The sequence below is a fragment of the Harpia harpyja genome, chromosome 3, assembly GCF_026419915.1.
Source record: "Harpia harpyja isolate bHarHar1 chromosome 3, bHarHar1 primary haplotype, whole genome shotgun sequence".
NCBI classification, from domain to species: domain Eukaryota; kingdom Metazoa; phylum Chordata; class Aves; order Accipitriformes; family Accipitridae; genus Harpia; species Harpia harpyja.
In genome coordinates, this window is record NC_068942.1 from 52,813,265 (window position 1) to 52,832,674 (window position 19,410).

General features: G+C 35.4%; 1 protein-coding gene across 1 annotated transcript in view; it reads left to right on the forward strand.

The window, feature by feature from the left end:
- Positions 1-19,410, forward strand: part of ARHGAP5 (Rho GTPase activating protein 5) — a 52,147-nt gene that overhangs the window by 11,235 nt on the left and 21,502 nt on the right. Inside the window, exons 3-4 of the mRNA XM_052782578.1 lie at positions 834-4,732; positions 16,203-16,350. Of these exons, the coding sequence (XP_052638538.1) occupies positions 1,010-4,732; positions 16,203-16,350 (3,871 nt within the window). The 5' untranslated portion in view covers positions 834-1,009. The remainder of the gene's footprint in view (positions 1-833; positions 4,733-16,202; positions 16,351-19,410) is intronic.

A 19,410-nucleotide genomic window follows, 5' to 3' on the forward strand; every position in this document is an offset into this window, starting at 1 on the left:
TCTGTGGAAGTTTGAGTGTAGATACAGTAGTTTTTGTTTACAGTTACTAAAAGTTTTTGCTTTTTTCCTAGGGACGGAATGATACTACATTGTAATCTTAAAATCTCAGACATAAATCTTATTTTTCTGTACTTTGTATGACAATATTTGTATTTTTCTGTAGAATTCACGTTAGAAACTTCTTAAAAGCAGCTTACTGTTAGTATACAAATAGAGTAGTTTACTTCTGCAGATAGGCAGCAGCTGAGCCACATTGCTAACTTCCTGGTTTTACAGCTGCTTATTTTGAAAGTTTCTTTACTGAAACCTAAAACCAAACCTACAAATGCACACAAAAGTAGTGTTATTCATGCAGGTAAGCATGCTATCTAGTGGAAGTATGAGTGTGAATAGAAGTATGTGTATGTGAATATTGGGTTGGGTTTAGAGTTTTTGTGTTGTATTTATTGCAGTGGAAAATGCTGAAAATGCTTTCTAGTGCCTAGTACCCATAAGCTATGAAGGAAAACAGTAATTTGGGGCTTTGGGTGTAGTGTTTTGTTTTTTTTTTTTTTTTTTAGAAGTATGCTGATCACCTATCAAAATAGGTGATGAACTATTATTAAACTGTGCCTAAAAACTGTTTATTTTAAAATTTATAATATAAATAGCATTTACATGAATGAATTATGAGTTTAAGATCTCATTTAAAGTAGTTGTAAAATTTTCATATACATAGAAAATGATTTCAGGGTGAGCAAGCAAAAGTGTTTTTTAAAATCTCTTTTCTCTCATGAATGTTAGAAAGAAATACCTGCAATCTTTAAATTTTTTTTCCTCTTTGTTTTCTTTAGGAAGATGATCCTCCTCATCCTGGTTATCTGAGGTTCTCTCAATGACAAGCTGAAGCAGGAACAACTGAAAGCTATTTCTGGAACCCTGGATGTACAAATTAAATTTGTAGGAACCTTTCCAGAATGAAAACCACATACAGTTACGTTGATAATTGCAAAAGGATGAGAGGAAAGTTATGATGGCAAAAAACAAAGAGCCACGTCCCCCATCTTATGCTGTTAGTGTTGTTGGACTGTCTGGAACTGAAAAGGATAAAGGTAATTGTGGAGTTGGAAAGTCGTGCTTGTGCAATAGATTCGTTCGTTCAAAAGCAGATGAATATTATCCTGAGCATACCTCTGTGCTTAGCACAATTGACTTTGGAGGAAGAGTTGTTAACAATGATCACTTTTTGTACTGGGGTGACGTAACACAAAGTGGTGAGGATGGAATTGAGTGCAGAATTCATGTAATCGAACAGACTGAGTTCATTGATGATCAGACTTTCTTGCCTCATCGGAGTACGAATTTGCAACCATATATAAAACGTGCAGCAGCCTCCAAACTGCAGTCAGCAGAAAAACTAATGTACATTTGCACAGATCAGCTAGGCTTGGAGCAAGACTTTGAGCAAAAACAAATGCCTGAAGGGAAATTAAGCATAGATGGGTTTTTATTGTGCATTGACGTAAGCCAAGGATGCAATAGGAAGTTTGATGATCAACTTAAATTTGTGAATAATCTCTATATCCAGCTCTCAAAATCTAAAAAACCCATAATAATAGCAGCAACGAAATGTGATGAATGTGTGGATCATTATCTGCGAGAGGTTCAGGCCTTTGCTTCAAATAAGAAGAACCTTGTGGTAGTGGAAACATCGGCGAGATTCAATGTCAATGTTGAAACATGTTTTACTGCACTGGTACAAATGATGGATAAAACTCGTGGTAAACCTAAAATAATCCCCTATCTGGATGCCTATAAAACTCAAAGACAGCTAGTTGTTACAGCAACAGATAAGTTTGAAAAACTTGTCCAAACTGTGAGAGACTATCATGCAACTTGGAAAACTGTTAGTAATAAACTGAAAAACCACCCTGATTATGAAGAGTACATAAATTTGGAAGGAACAAAAAAGGCCAAAAATACATTTTCAAAACACATAGAGCAGCTTAAACAGGAACATATTAGAAAAAGAAAAGAAGAATACATTAATGCATTGCCAAGAGCTCTTAATACTCTTCTGTCAAATCTTGATGAGATTGAACACTTGAGCTGGTCAGAAGCCTTGAAGTTAATGGAGAAAAGGCCTGACTTCCCGTCCTGTTTCGTAGTGCTTGAAAAAACACCCTGGGATGAAACTGACCATATAGATAAAGTGAATGACAGAAGGATTCCATTTGACCTTCTCACTACGCTAGAGGCAGAAAAAGTTTATCAAAACCATGTGCAGCATCTTATATCTGAAAAAAGGAGGGTTGAAATGAAGGAGAAATTCAAAAAAACTCTTGAGAAAATCCAGTTCATTTCACCCGGACAGCCATGGGAAGAAGTTATATGTTTTGTGGTGGAGGATGAAGCATTCAAATATATCACTGATGCAGATAGTAAGGAAGTGTATGGTAGGCATCAGAGGGAGATTGTTGAAAAAGCCAAAGAGGAGTTTCAGGAAATGCTTTTTGAACATTCAGAGCTGTTTTATGACTTGGATCTTAATGCAACACCAAGTTCAGATAAAATGAGTGAAATCCATGCAGTTCTGAGTGAAGAACCTAGATACAAAGCTTTACAGAAACTTGCACCTGATAGAGAATCTCTTCTGCTTAAACACATAGGATTTGTTTATCACCCAACTAAAGAAACTTGTCTCAGTGGCCAAAATTGCATGGACATTAAAGTAGAGCAGTTACTTGCCAACAGTCTTCTGCAACTAGACCATGGCCGCTCAAATTTATACCATGATAGTGCCAACATTGATAAAGTCAATCTTTTCATTTTGGGCAAAGATGGCCTTGCACAAGAATTGGCAAATGAAATTCGGACACAGTCCACTGATGATGAATATGCATTAGATGGAAAAATATATGAGCTAGATCTTAGGCCAGTTGATGCAAAATCCCCATACCTGTTGACTCAATTGTGGACCTCAGCCTTCAAACCACATGGTTGCTTCTGTGTGTTTAACTCTATTGAATCACTGAATTTTATTGGGGAGTGCATTGCAAAAATAAGGGCTGAAGCATCTCAGATAAGGAGAGACAAGTATATGGCTAATCTTCCATTTACGTTAATACTGGCTAACCAGAGGGACAGTGTTAGCAAGAATCTACCTATTCTGAGACATCAGGGACAGCAATTGGCCAACAAATTACAGTGTCCTTTTGTAGATGTGCCTGCTGGTACGTATCCACGCAAATTTAATGAGACCCAAATAAAACAAGCTCTGAGGGGAGTACTGGAAGCAGTTAAACACAATTTTGATGTTGTAAGTCCGGTTCCCACCATTAAAGATCTGTCAGAAGCTGACTTAAGAATCGTCATGTGTGCCATGTGTGGTGATCCATTTAGTGTGGATCTTATTCTTTCACCCTTCCTTGACTCTCACTCCTGTAGTGCTGCTCAGGCTGGCCAAAATAATTCTTTGATGCTTGATAAAATAATAGGTGAAAAGAGGCGTCGAATACAGATAACTATATTATCATATCATTCTTCAATTGGTGTAAGGAAAGATGAACTTGTTCATGGATATATACTGGTCTATTCTGCAAAGCGGAAGGCATCAATGGGAATGCTTCGGGCATTTCTTTCTGAAGTTCAGGATACGATTCCTGTCCAGTTAGTGGCTGTTACCGATAGCCAGGCAGACTTCTTTGAGAATGAAGCAATCAAGGAACTCATGACTGAAGGAGAACACATAGCAACAGAGATTACTGCTAAGTTTACAGCTTTATATTCGTTATCTCAATATCATCGTCAAACTGAGGTTTTCACATTGTTCTTCAGTGATGTATTAGAGAAGAAAAACATGATTGAAAGTTCTTATATGTCAGACAGCACAAGAGAAACAACGCATACAAGTGAAGATGTTTTTCCAAGATCTCCCAGAGGAAGTTCCCTTGACTATAATTATCCAGATTCAGAGGATGATACTGAAGGACCACCACCTTACAGTCCAATTGGTGATGATGTAAGGTTACTCCCAGCACCTAGCGACCGCTCAAAGTACCGATTGGATTTGGAAGGAAATGAATATCCTATTCACAGTACACCACTCAATTGTCATGACCATGAACGCAACCATAAAGTGCCTCCTCCAATAAAACCGAAACCGCTTGTTCCAAGAACAAATGTGAAAAAACTGGATCCTAACCTCCTGAAAACAATTGAGGCAGGTATTGGCAAAAACCCCAGGAAGCAACCTTCTCGAGTGCCTGCGGCACCACCAGAAGATATAGACCAATCTGACAACTATGCTGAACCTATTGACACTATTTTCAAACATAAAGGCTTTGCAGATGATATCTACGCGGTTCCAGATGATAGTCAGAATCGTATTATTAAAGTTCGAAACTCAGTTGTTATAAACACCCAAGGTGAGGAAGAAAATGGGTTTTCTGATAGAATATCCAAAAGTCATGGGGAAAGAAGGCCTTCAAAATACAAATATAAGTCTAAGACTCTGTTCAGCAAAGCTAAGTCTTACTATAGGAGAACACATTCGGATGCAAGTGATGATGAGGCTTTCACCACCTCTAAAACTAAAAGAAAAGGAAGACATCGTGGAAGTGAAGAAGATCCACTTCTTTCACCTGTTGAAACATGGAAGGGTGGCATAGATAACCCTGCTATTACATCGGATCAAGAACTGGATGATAAAAAAATGAAAAAGAAAACCCAAAAAGTAAAAGAAGATAAGAAGGTAAGTCAATTGATTTAAATTTTATTTAAAACTTCTGGTGCATTGTAAGAAGGGAAGAGTCAAAATATGCAAGAGTTGCACCCTATTTTGAAACAGGTGCTTTAAAATTTTGATGTAGCATTGTTTGATTTTTGTCCAAGTTTCTACTTAACTTGCTCGGAACTAGCAAACCTCATGGAATGAAATGGTTTGTCTACCTAATCAGCTGTTCAAAAAGTTTCAGCTCTCTTCACCTTTGTATGTACATGTGCAGTCTCCCTTCCGTATGAGTAAGTGAAAGCAGAATTAGGTCCACAGATCCTTTTTTTTAATTGTAACATCTTTTTTTATTTTTTTTTTATTTTTAAAAAGCTGCTTTGTGAGTTCTTGGTTAGAACTCGTTCTTTCAGTTCTTGCAGTTCTGGCTGTTGGAATGAAGTTTAGGGCTGGTGAATGAAAGGGGTGGTTTCTTTTTAATTCTCAATTGTCTACTTGGAACTCTAAAACAAGAGCACGAAAAGGAAACTTTGTATAGTGGTTTTACTGACTGCTGCATTTTCCTAGGGTGGGCAAGCAAGTAATCAAGTTGAAAGCTGTGCTACCTGTAAAATTCTCTATTCAAACAAAATAAAGGGAACAAAATGCTGGTCCAGTATGGGTTTCTAAATAATAATGTGACATTCTACTTGGAAAATGTCTACGTTTTATTTTGATCTTTATGATTGATATTTACTTATTTTTTTACTTACTGTTTTAAAAATTATTATATCAGGATATTGTTGTGGTGTAGGTTCTGGATGTATACTCTTTATAGTTTAGATTTTAATTTTAGGCTAGCAATTGTTGTTTTGCATATAGATGTTGTTTAACATTAAATCAGGAGTGTTCCTGGTCAGTTAGATATTTTCTTTCTTGTCTCAAAATAAGTCAACCTTTTTAATATTGTGTTTTGTAGCATTTTAAAAATGTCCCTTTTAGCTTAAATCTGACAGTAGCTGAATGGCATTTAGAAATAAGTTTTGTTAAGTACAGCATAGTTAAATTTTACTAATGGATTAATTTCTGAATCGCACGTCCTAGTATGCAGCTGTGATTTGAATTACACATGACTGATTTAAAGGGCACTAAATTTTCTTAAGGCTTACTCATAAGCATAGATAATGATGTCTTGTGGGAATAAAATCATGGTTAAAAATACTTTGAAGTTATTCCTTTTGGGAAACTTAAATTTTTTTAAAGCAATAATTTATATACTTTTGATTGAAATAATCTTGCTACATAGAAATTGAAATGTAGTATTCATAATCCTCCTGTCTCAGCTGTATTGAGTTGACAGAAAGTTACTCTGAATTGGATATTTATGTTTAAACTGTATAGACCTAGTATAGTGGGGTCTTCTCTTCTTGGCATCGTGTGAGAAACCCCCCGATATCTTTACCAAAGCCACCACTTTTGGCTTTGGCCTGTTGAGAGACAGCCTGAGTTGGAAGTTTCAGGCTGTTCTAAATTTTTGTAGTGGTTAAGACTCTTGAAGAGTACAAGAGTTGTTTCAAGTTTTCTTTAACATACCTCTTGGTTTTTTGGGGGTTTTGGTTTTTTTGGGGGTTTTGGTTTTTTTGGGGGTTTGGTTTTTGGGGGGGTTTGGTTTTTTGGGGGGTTTTGGTTTTTGGGTTTTGGGGTTTTTTTACTTGCAATTTGTGGTCCAGGGCTGATACTTTCAAATTAGTGAGAGAATACTTTTAATAGTAGAAGTACAAATTGTTGTAATGATGGAGAAAGCAAATTTAACTTGATAGCTAAAATGTTTGCAAGCATTCAAAATATCGAAGAACGATGAGTGCTTAGTGCTTTTGATAAGTAGTGACTTCTGTGTGTGTTGACTTGCATTACGTTGAAGTGAGACTAGTTCCAGTTCATGTGATGAGTCATTCTAGTTTGTAATATACTCCTTTGTTTTTTTTAACTGTTGATTTTTTTGCAAGAGAGATGCAGTTTTATTAGTTTTGGAACTTATTGACCATGTTTTCCTGTGCTGTTTCAGATGAGCAGCTAGCAGTCTTTAATTACAAAAACTCAGAAATCATTCAAATTATATTTTCCTTGTTGAGTGTTATTTAGTCCATGTGAAGGATGTTAGTGCACCACTATTTACAGATTACTTGCTGGGTTTTTTGAGAATTTTGACCCCTTGAATGTGAAAGGCATAAATAAAACTTTTGTACTCCTTTCTAAATATTTCTTAAAGCTCTTACCAATACTTTTTCTAAACTGTTCAGCTGTATGTAAAGGGAACATAAGAAACATGTGTAACTATTCTTGCTATAATTATAGTGATTCTGAAATACAGAAATCATACAAACGAAATGAATTTGTTTGGAAAAACTCAACCTTCGAAGTCTGAAGTCCTCATTGTCTCCATCAAAGATTACAACTTGATTTTTTTTTTTTAAATGTAATTATTACTATTTTTTTAAAAATCAGCTTTGCTGTTGCTTTTTTAAAGCCCAAATAGGATGTAACATTCTTGATACTCCTTTCATCTTTGTTGTTTTGAGGGGTTTGAGATGTGGTGTTTCTGGGTGGGTTTCTTGTATGGTATTGCAGAAAGCTCCTATGCACAGTCATTTGTGGTTTTTGCACTTCAGTTTTCAATTACACAAAGCAGATTTCATCTAGAGACAGAATTTGCCTATGCATATTTTTACATTTAGAATTTTTTAAAAGAAAATGTTGGGGGGGTTGGTTTGTTTTTGTTTTTTGGGGTTTGGCTTTTTTCCCCCCCATTTATGACAATTACTTTAAAGTTAAACACAATGAAAGTTCCTTAAAGTGGTATTTACTTTCCTGTTGGAGGTTCTGGAAAATATTTTAAAGGCAGGCCCAGAATAAGAGAATGTTTAAAGTTAATGTGTTTCAAGAAAGAGACATGACCTTGCTGAAGGATGCTCATTCTGTCCTGACACTTTCAGACCGCAGTCTCCCAACTTACAAGATAAAATCATATAAAGGTACAGGCAACTAGAACAGATATAGGGATGCAGGGGATGGGTGGGAATGATTGTAGGATTCAGGTAAAAAATTGAAGGGAAGCAGGCAAGAGCTGGATGGGTAGGAAGGAGGAAGGGAGTTTTGGCAAACAATAGAATAAGAAAAACAGCAGTTCCTTTTTACAACCCTGAAATTAACAGCCGTAGTTTGGCTGGTCTGCTAACACATATGTACCAAATGTTTTTTAAAATCTACTGTGAACACAAGTTATTAAAGGCAGAAGTAAATAGTCAGAATTGTGCTACTTGTTGCTATTTGGAAGCATAAATTAATATGTTTTACTGTGGGAAGTATAGCAGTGACAAATCTGTGGCGAGCAGGTAACATGACTTGCAAGGTCCTCTTAACACCACTTACTACCAAAGGAAATTAAACAATTTAAAACTGAGACCAGTTAAGTAATTGTGCTTTGGTCTGAATTATTTGCCCATTGTTGTCCATAACACCGTGTTTGTGTTCTCAGATCTTGTTTCTATATACTGGTAGTCAGAACTGGAAGAACCATCCTTGAGCTCTGTTTTCAATTATCACAGAAATAATTCCTCCAAAAAGTTTTTATTCCTTCATTCTCACTATTCTGTAAAACTCCTCCAGAACTTCTATTTCCTCTGTATTGGTGAGGAATCTTCGTGCAATTTCCAGTTTTCACCTTTCCTTGTGGTAACATTTCTCCTGAAATGTTTTTCGCTTTTGTGATATGTCACCTCCAAACAGGTGTAGAGAATATGGCTGCTTCTTGACCTGAGTTTTAGAAGATTAAAAAAGGTTTTGTAATTCCCTCTGAACTTATGTTTTTGAATGAGGATGACTGAAACTGTCTATAGTATTGCAATCATAGCACTGCATCATATAGTCTGAATGTTTCTTGATCTGTACTAGAAATTACTACCTAACACAATTGTGTGATTGCACCCAACTTTTTCTTAGTTGTAGTTATTGTCACTTTAGGAGCCTTTGGCCTATTCTTGTCCTTGGTAATTTCCAGCTAATGACTTCCTACTGTATAGTACAGGTGGTTTATAGTACATACACACACATATAGTGCATACACATAGTACATGTACATTCTAGTACATGCTACACACACATTCCAGTGCATGATTTTTCCATTAGTCTGTGACTGTCCTTTTTGTTGAATATCATCCTGTTTCCGTTACTCCAGTTGTCGCAGTAGTTTCCTATATGCCACCATCAAACGCCTTACTAAAGTCCAGATTGGTAAAACCAGCTGACCGTTGTAGTTTCTTTGCCTCTAGAAAAGAATACATGTTTTCGATGGAGAAGGTTGAATCAGTCTAGCATAGCCTAACTTGCGATACACCTATCTGTATCCTGTTTTATGTGATTACCATGTTTCTAAATGTTCTGAAAAACTTACTGTATGGCCTTGCATGTGTTGTTAACAAGTGGACTGTTAAACTTTTTCTGATAGGGAAGTATATGAAGAAAAGTGGAGAGAAGGAGAAAAAAGAACACAGACTGGCTTCAGAGTCATACGACTTTTTAGCCAAGTTCGTGTGGAGTTGTGTGTGCACCCTGTGCTTGAAAGCTTTCAAGTGCTTGTTGTGTGCCAATATTTGTTTAAGCTATGAAGTGCTTCCCCCCCTCTCCCCCCGCCATGGAACTTTATCTGTAAAAGTTTCTCATGAAAAAGCACCTAGTACTTTCTGCTGTTATTATGCAAAGTATCTCTTAGGTTAAAGGCAATTTCCAGAGTGAATTCTCCCCTGTATCAACATGCTTTCTATGTTTGATGCTCTGTTTCCTTACCAGTGTTCACAAACTGGAGGAACAAGCACAGAGTACAGCGTGATATGCAGCTTTGCTTCAGCTGAGATGTGTGTTCATTCATCTCGATGTCTTTTTCAAAAATTGCAAGTGGGAACTACAAGTAGATGCTTATCTCAGTTAGAATCTTTAACACTGTAATACTAAGGTCTAGTATTGAACATTATTGTGTGTTTGTACACACCAGTCTCTTTAAAAGCAGCAGCCTTGCAGGCCGTATAATAAGTTAATTTTGTCTTTAGTTTAACTTGATGAGTTTGGAGATAGGAAGCAACAGAGAGAAAATGCAGAAAATTTCAGGACATGAAAGGGCAGTGACCATTCCTAGAGGATAAGTATATTGCTGGAGGAAGCCTTCTTAGATCTCAGACAGGAGGAACCTCTTCATGTGTGTGCAATAATCCTAAAGCTGCAACTGTCATGCAGTTTATGCACCGATATAAGGCCCAAACCACAGTGCTTCTTGGCTTTTCATTGTTCTCACCATGCTTTTCTTGTGTGTAAACAAGCTTGATAGAAATATTTTTAAAATTATTTATCAATTATTATTGATTTATCTATTATTATTATTACTACATTAAATAAATGCAAGTTCTTTTTTTACCCTTGTCTTAATTTAGTAATTCCCAGTACAGCAGGAAGTCTGCCTGATCTGGAAACTTGTAGCTATTCCATATAGTTACAAGTCATAATCTTATTATTTATCTTTGCTATGGAATTGATAAGTATTAAAAATTTACCCATCTAATTTAGAGCTCTGATCTTTGTGAACGCTTTGAGATATGTTGAGTGTCTAATTTAGGCTGTATTTTCCTCCCCCTCTTATAAAGTATTGTTGTTTTAGTTTTTATCCTTCTCAGCATATCAACAGCAAATATCCTGAATAAATTTCTGCAAAGGGAAAGGCAGAGCCAGAGCCTTATCTTGAAATAAATTCTACAGGCTTTTTGCCTTGTTATGGAAGAATTATTTTGTTGATACATTTGTAAAAGTAGGAATAAGATTAGTATGAGTATCTTTCATTTTTTTTTATACGGAATGTATTACTTGAAGTACTTCTGAAAACGAATCCTAACTACAGAGATCTTGTAAATGATATAGTAAATTAACTGACCAGTGATAATTCTTTGATGTGCCATTGTTAAAAGTTATTAAATCTGAAAAAGTTTCATTATTTTTGTTTTTTGACCAATAGTCAATAGTTTTATTATTCAAGGTCTGATTTTTTTTTTTTTTTTTGGTGACTGGAGTTTCCACCTGTGTTAAATTAAATCTGAAAAGCAGTGCTTTAAAACACTATGCCTTGTAACCTTGTTTGTAAACAACATTTGTTGCTTCCAAAGAAGATTGTGAATTACGTTCTTTCTGTTTTCCTTTATACCAAGATGATTGTAAGATGCCTTTTACTTTAAATTAATCTGATAACTTGTCTCAGTATTTCAGCAAGAAAAATCCACTAGCACCTAGATGAATTCTTGCATATCTTACTCTGACTTGTTTTAGAACACGATGTAAGTAGTACAGGTTTGACATCTATTTTTCTATGCTTAAACTTGTTTGCTCTCATTATAATTTCAAAACTATATGAAATTTTATGTTGAAACTATTACTGAAATAGTGTCAGGAACTGTATAGCCCATGTGTGTTGATCTCAGTTTTAATAAGACTATGGTAAACATGTGAGAAATGGGAGATCAACTTACATTTTTATTCAGCTGTTCTTGTGTAAATTCAATGGTTGATTTAGCAAAGTACTGTCTACTTCAGAATGGAACGTGCAGTGAATTTTTTTTTTCTCCTGAGGAGTATAGGAAATATCAAAATCTGTATTTTTCAGGTTTCATCTGTTCAAATTTAACACTCTTAAAATGCATATTTGGAGCCATATGCCTTCTTGAGCCTCTGTAGTTTAAAACTTAGTGTAACAAGCTGGAACTCTAAAAGTGGCAGAAGGCATGAGGGGAAGAAAGAGAGAGCATGTTAGGGACCATCATCTGCATTATTCATATGTCGTATAGCTTCTGAAGAGCTAGCCATGAATTGGAGATTACAAATACTTTATTAAGCCTATAAAATGAATGCTGTTCATGGTGCGTGGTTTTATGAAGTATTTTAATAGTCCTGAAAATATTGACTTTGCCCTCTGTGACCCTAGGGCTGACTGCAAATGAAGCAGGCAGAAAATTTCCTTTGTATTAAAAGCGGTAGTGAAGTGTGTGGGAGGTAGTGAAGGGGCTGAATTTCCCCTTTGATAAACTATCATGGTAGTTCTGGTGGGATGGAGGTGAGAGACAAAAAAAGAAGGGGAGTCCCTCTTAAAAAGAGAGGACTTGCTAGAGTAAGCAGCCCATTCATAAAGGGGTTTGATAGGTAGGTTTGGGCAGTTTTTTAGTTTTCTAAGTTAATTTTAAAAGATTTTATTTAAGTGCCTTGTACTCTCAAGACTCACAGCTGGCTGAAGTCTCAGCCTAGTTTCTCTCTAGAAGATGAGAGCTGCTTAGCTGTGGGCCCTTGGTACCTATAGTCAAGAGGGTTAATCTTAAGTATACTTTAAATCTACAGTTTCATGGCTTTTTGCTTTTTATAATAATGTTTCTAGTTTTGAAATCAAGAATTGGATACTGTGCCGTGCTAGAAAACATGTTTTCATGATTACCTTGTCTTTTATTAAGCAGACTTCAGCTAATCTTTTGCAACACTCATTTCAGTGATTAAGCTACTGTAATTAAAGCAATATTCCAGGTAAATGCTTTTGGTATCAGCAACGCAAGGCAAATTTGGGATTATCAGAGTTAAAATGCTTTCCTGCCAAAGTATATACAGATCAGCTGGAGGTTTGGCATTAACCTCTGTTAGGGTATGAAGAGACGTTGTTTGGCAAGAAGCAAGTGGTGAAACTCATGCTGGAAAGCTCAACGTCAGTGCAGCAATCAGTTATAAAACCCCCCAGATTTATATGAAAACTAAGGATTTCAGCTTTATGGTGTTGGGCTTGTGTTTTAGTTACTAACATGAAACAGTGGTATGTGAAACAATGAGCTTTGTGCTAGGATTAACTAACAAAACTTTTGTGCTGGTTGTTGTCTTCTCTAACTTGGTACTTAGTCCTTTTTTTATTATGATGTAGAAGCAGCATACAAAATTGTCTTTGTGCCTGAATTAGTGCTTGCTGTATCCATCATTAGGTGACTGCTGTATTGTGGGGAGCAGGTGTATTGGGCAGAGCTATTGAACTAAAAATACCTGTGGCAAAATCATAATTGGTCCACCAAAATCTGAATTTAGAAATTATTCACCTTTTTCAGGTCCTGTTTAACTAAATGAATAATTTAATGTTTAGCAGTGTTTTTGTTTAAATATTGTTTCATTAGAGAACTTTTAAAAAAGTTAATTTTACACAGAAAAATTTATCATAGTCATTATCTTGACTAGCAGATTTAAAGTTACATGCTATGACTGATGGATCAGAAAAGCTGCTGTTTTCTCGGAGTGGGGAATAGGGATTAAAAAAAAGCTTTCACTAAAGCTTATCTTTGTTAGGAATAAGACCTGTATTTTTTTCCTGAAGTCAGTTGATCTTTTGACAAAGATCAGGTCTTTTGCACAGTAACATGCCTTTTTGTTCAGAACAAGTTCTTCGCTTAAGAAGTCTAGACATGCAATTTAAGGAAAGTATGGAAGTCTCAAATCAGGAAATAACATGGTGGTTTTTTAATACCTTAACGTTTTATTGTTAATTTGCAGAAGTATTTTTTTTGTGAAGATCATGTAGATAGTGTTATTTGCAGGAAGATTTGATTTGCACTGTCATTGGAGAGTTAACCCACTCACATGCCCCAAAAGAAAGGGAAATCACAAGAGAGATATTTTAATAAATATTGGACAGGAGAGAGACATGGTACATAATGGGAATTAGCTGATAAAATTATTATTGTAATTTTGTCTGCCTTGTGAAATCCTAATTTCATGTTTACAGAATAGCCCTGTGATGATCATCTCTCCTACTCTACTTTTAGATCAGTTTGAAAAGGACTTCAGGGATTTTTTAATTTTCTTTTTTACTTTATTCTTTATTCTTCTATAAATTCTTTAGACAAATTCTGACTTTCCAAATTGGAGATTAAACTTCATCTAAGAAACCTTTCCGCTTTTTTGAGTGTATAACATCATACTTGATATCTCAGTCCCTTACAACCATTCTTGTAAACACAGGACAGTTATTAGAAAAAAGCATCCTTTGTTCCAGTTTTGCAGACATCTTAGATATTTCATTCTACGTCCAGGTATTCTACACAGATAGTAATATTCATTAGTATTATAATTGTCATAAAAATTCTGTAAAACCCCAGTTTATTATTCCATTAACGAGATTGCTTTTCACTCACACCAAAAAAATTTGTTTATATTTAATTATCTTATGCTAATATTATGTCTTAATCAAAGAGACACACACATTCTTTTTCTATCTGCTGGGTCTGAAATACACAGTTTGAGTGTTGCTCTGTTTATTCTAAGATGGTGGGGATGTGCACAGAACACCTTGGAAAAAAAATAATTCCAATTTGTTTTTGCTTTTTTCATTGCGTTAATGTATGTATCTCTAAGCCGATCTTTCATTCAACATTTGACAAACTTTTTTTTACCGAGTTTTACATGTTCTTTAGCTTCAGCTTGGCCCTTTCAGCTGCTGCTCATCTGAACTGGATGTTGCCTATATAAATATGATTTTGCCACTAAAGAGAAACAGCCAATGAACTAGGTTGAGCGCTGGGGGTTTCAAAGCAGGGGACTGTGACAGTGAGAAGGAAGGAAGGAAGAAAAAGCTGTTTCTAATCCGAAGGCACATACTTGTGGAACCATTGATATCGTATCCAAGATGAATAAAAGTTATGCAAAGAGTTGACAGGTGAAAGGAACGCTTTCAGATAGTGTCTGCTTTAGTCATGAAAGTTTATCCTAAAGTTTTATCCTAAGCTTTTTATTAAGTTTTCAGTTAATGTAAAACTTGGGGAGAAATGAATTGCTGGAGAGCAATTTCTTTCTAATGTTTCGAAGAACTCTCTAGTAAATGTTCCTTCCTTCTAAATTGTAAGTGCCAAACCTACTATAAAAATCCCAAATTTGAAAGATAAGCCTATTTTTTTGTAGCCTTCTGTTATCATGGTCAATCATGGGTACTTTGATGCTGATTTCAAGAAGTGCAAGCTGTCTTACAAAGAGACATTCCACATAAAAAGTCTTACTTGTTTAATTAGGTTATTGAAAGGCTTTGATTACCAGATTTTTTTTATCAAGTGTTGGAGAAGTTCCACAGGTGCTGTAGGGTGACGGTTGGAGAAATGTTCTTTAGGCTGTAGTTTCCACTTTGCCCCATAGAGTTCAACTTCAGCTCATTAATTCTCAGTGGGCAAGTCAATCATGTATATGTACCTTGCTGATGTGAAGTTCTAGGTAGTCTGTAAGGACTGATTAAGTAAACTTGATGGTACAAAAGTAGAAGTTAACCCCCCCCCCTTTTTTTTTTTTACACAAAGATATTGAAATTCAAGACTTTTCTAGATGTAAAATAAAGAAATGAGACATGTTTTGTCTTAACTGAGGTGTAGTATTATTCGAAATTATAAAATTCTAGAAACCTTGTTATGAAATTTAAATCTGGCTGTTGCGCTTTTTGTTTTTCTTTTATTTTGTACTATTAGATGTTGACTGAAGAGCTTTTATATGAAAATGTAACTGCTTTTAACTAACTTCTTATTCTATATAAAATTAAAGATAAAATGCTAGATTTTAATGGTGATGTTCATTCAGTTTCCATATTCAGTTGCCAATGTACAGGCAATTGATTGACCACTTTATATGGCTATCTCTGAGTATTTTCATTAACATTCAGAGATGAAACATGGTATCTGATACAATATAATTTTTGTAATCGTCTAAAGGTGATTTATCAGTTGAACTGATAAAAGTCCCTGTCGGGGTGGAAAGGGGAGGGAAAATCAAAACAAGCAAGAAAACTCCATATGAAACTCATCATCTTATTAGATTTGATTGGGTGCAAACCTCCTTCTGGCTAAAATCCTGTGCCTGTAACAAAGCAATCATGCTTAATAGTTGTGCGTGCAACTCTAACTCTGAATTGATTGCTATACATTCTGGATCATCATGTTTCTAGCATAGTTGCAATATGAAAATTATTTAGTATCTTTAATGAGATGCATACAGAAGACATTCAATTTTTTTTGGTGATATGACACTTCACAATCTTATCCTAAAAATTTCTGTAGATATGTGGTTCAATTGTGACTCACGTAGATTCGTTTGTGAGTGGTGCTGAAAGTTAGTATGTAAAGACTTGTCATAGCACTCTAAACAAGTAGTGTGTTTATTTTTGTTCCTATAGTATTTCAATTACTGGTGCATTGGGTCATCCTGTTCCTAATGCGATACAAAAATGACCAAACCTATTAGAAGTTATTTGAGTGCTTTATATCTAATGTATGCTATTTTAAAAGTACATTTGTTTTTATTCAGTTTGCCATAGAGGAATTTTAATGTCTGATGGATGCGTGATCAGTTTGTTTTTACTGAATGGTTGCAATATGAGTTAGTTAAAATATTACTTAAATATTACTTAAATAACTCTGTTTTGTTGTAGCCGAAAAAGAAAACTAAGACATTCAATCCTCCAATCCGTAGAAACTGGGAAAGTAATTACTTTGGGATGCCCCTACAGGATCTGGTTACACCTGAGAAACCGATACCTCTGTTTGTTGAAAAATGTGTGCAATTCATTGAAGATACAGGTAAGATAGGAGAACTATTGGAGGAAAGACTTTCCCACTTTGCATAATGAGTAAAGCCTCTTATTTTCTGTTTTAAAGTACTTTTAGAATTTTATCCTAGAAATAAATAATTATGGGAAAAGCACATTCTAAAAGTAGAATGTGTTCTCTAAATTGTATGCTTGATGTGTGATGGTCTTTTGTGTTTATTTACACAAATACTTAATTTCTTTTTGACAAACATTTGAAGTTTTAACATTTGTTTCCTGTAATTTAAAAAACTTATACCACTTTCTAATGCCAAATGACTTTTAACCCAATGGCTTTCCAGTCTTACATGTCTCACTGTTGTCACTGTATTTGCTTCATATATTAAAAAGCTCTGAAATCCACTTCTTCCAATTGTGGAAGACAGGTAGCTGGTATGGCTTAATTAGCTTGCTTGCTTTGTTTTGCTGGTAAACCTAGTTTTGCATTTTAACTTGTTACAGAGACGGAAACATTTCTTTTCTAAATACTGTGTAATTCTACATGAAAATATTAAGCAATATGTTTAACTTGCAGATTTCCAGTTTAACGTAAATTATTAACATATATGTGTTTGCACTACGGTGAAATTTCACAGTATGGTTTTCTCTCTCTCCTTTCTCACTGGCTTCCTGGTTGTGTGTTTGTCCATGCTTTCAGCCTATTTACTGTGTGACCATGAGACGAGTAGGATGATCTTGCTGGTCCAGCAGAAGACTACATTTAGGAGTGGGGAGTTGTTTTGAGGTTTGAGAGTGACCTGTGGTTGGGTTTTGTTTGTTTTTTAATTTTTTGTTTTTAAAGATGGTGAGCACCAGTTTTTGGTTAGTGTGTAGATCTTGCTTGCTCTGAAGTTGCATAAATCCTATATTGCTATATTTGCAGCAAATGAGAGTGTGAAACTGACTGGAGCTGAAACATGAGCAGGACCATCTTTTGATTGGGTGTCTGCAGTTCCATATTGTTTAGCATAAAGTAAAACAGCACCTTTTTTCAACATTTTCTCAGTTCTGTAATACAATTTTGGCTGTAAGATGACAGTAACAGTTTTAGCAAGAGTAAAACTGAAGGGTTTTCTTTCTTAAACTAAAATTCAGTTTTACTGCCATCTGTAAGAGTAGTGTTTCCAAAAGAACTACTACAGGTGGTAGGCCTAATAGCTGTTTTTGAAGACTTCTATACTGCATTATTGCAATCAGAAAAATTAGGTGAAACCTCAGGCACTTATCTTTTGGGAGTCAGAGATGTTAGTATAAATCTGTCTTTAACCTTTACCTCCTATTGATGCCTTGCCTAAAACTAAGAGCTGTATTTTTTTCCCTCTTGCTTTTGCTTTCCCTACCTCACCCAGGAAAAAATGGGGAAGGAGGAAGAAGGGCAAGGAGTAATAGAATGGTATAGACAGTTTAATATATATTTTGTGCGTTTGTGTTATATGTTGTTTATTGTATGTAGCAAAAAAACCCAATCCCAAAACAAAACCCCATAATTTTATGGGTGAGTCACTGTCTGAATTTGTGTTCTTTAAAAATGACTGCATACAGCTACTACGTACAGCTATATAAAACAGACATTCACCAGTAATGAAGACCAAATGACTTTTTGAAGAGTTTGTAGAATCTAGAAGTAATATCTTAAATTTGAGCATGTTTAACTTTGTAAGAATATTTTTAAACAACAAAATTACAAATACAAATTTAAGAAAATTGTATTTGCTTAAAAATAACGTCTGATATCCGTTGACTTTGTGGTAGTATTTCTCCCAAAGGATTTTCACCAGCTTGTGGGGTAAGAGAGAACTATAATAGTGTGGGAACATGATTCATTGTCTTTTTTTCCTCGTAATCATCAAATAATGCAAGCACCCAGAAGATTTAGCACTTTTATTCTTTTCTAATGACCTGTCTTTGAAGAATAAGATGTTTAGTTAAGCTGCTGATACGCTCAAAATGTGAGGGGCTCCTCAAAAGTGGTGACTCAAGAGGTACTGCTTTTCCTGTAGCTGGTTGAGTATATGTTAGTTCATCCTGGGATGCTGCTGTGCAGCTACTGAAAGCTGGAGAATTTTAATTCTGGCCAAATGTGTAAGCTCGACAAACATTGTGCCATCTGCATGCTTTGTTTGTGGTTGTGAAGACAGTTAGTTCTCCTGCTGTTTCTGTTAAGCACTTTGTGAAGATGGAACAAAACCTCTACTTTTGATCTGTATTACAATTTTCTTTCTCCTACTCTGGATTCTGTGTAAGTAGCTTCGGTTTTTCTTTTCAACTTCCATACTTGGCTGTAGGAGTTTTATTTTTGGTGTGTATTATTTCTATATTGGGTTAATATTCTGTAGGTATTTGAGTTTCAAGCACTGTTCTGATAGAATGTGTTCGTTGCCTTTGAGAGAGGAAGATGTTCTTTTGCATCGCCTTCAACCTATACTAAGATAGACTCACATCACTGACTTCAGGACTGTCTGAGAGAAAATTCCGCAAATACAGTTTTGGAGATGATCAGTCTGCAGGAGGCAAGTCAGCATCTATTGGCTTCAGGCTAGAGTCCACAACGGTACCATTCCCATTTGATAAAGCTGTTGTATCAGCTGCTTGGCCCTGGGGAGTCATCCAATACTTCAGCTGTCTCTTAGCAAGTCAGCCTACAATCAGTACTAACTGAACTAAATACCAGTGTTTATTATCATTGTCTTTTTAATGCGTTTTTCCAGCGCTTCTTGAATGAAGCTAATGAGTATATTTCTCTTACGGAGGACATACTTGTTAAGCTTTTCCTTTTAAGGTATTTTCATGGAGTTCAGCTCCTTCCCTTTGTATTACCGCGTGTAATTTGCATTGTGGCTGAATTGCAGTTTTTTTGCGAAGATATGATTAATCTCAAATTGAAGGGCTAATCTTAATTTTTAACGTTCCCTATCTCTGCCTCATGAAATGATAGAAGATGGTGCTTTGTACCCACTCATCTAAATTGTGACTGAGGCTAGAAAGTACGCAGTGTGAAAAACAGTTTTCTCTGCTTTGTTTTGGATGCTTAGATGAGAAGATAATATCAGAA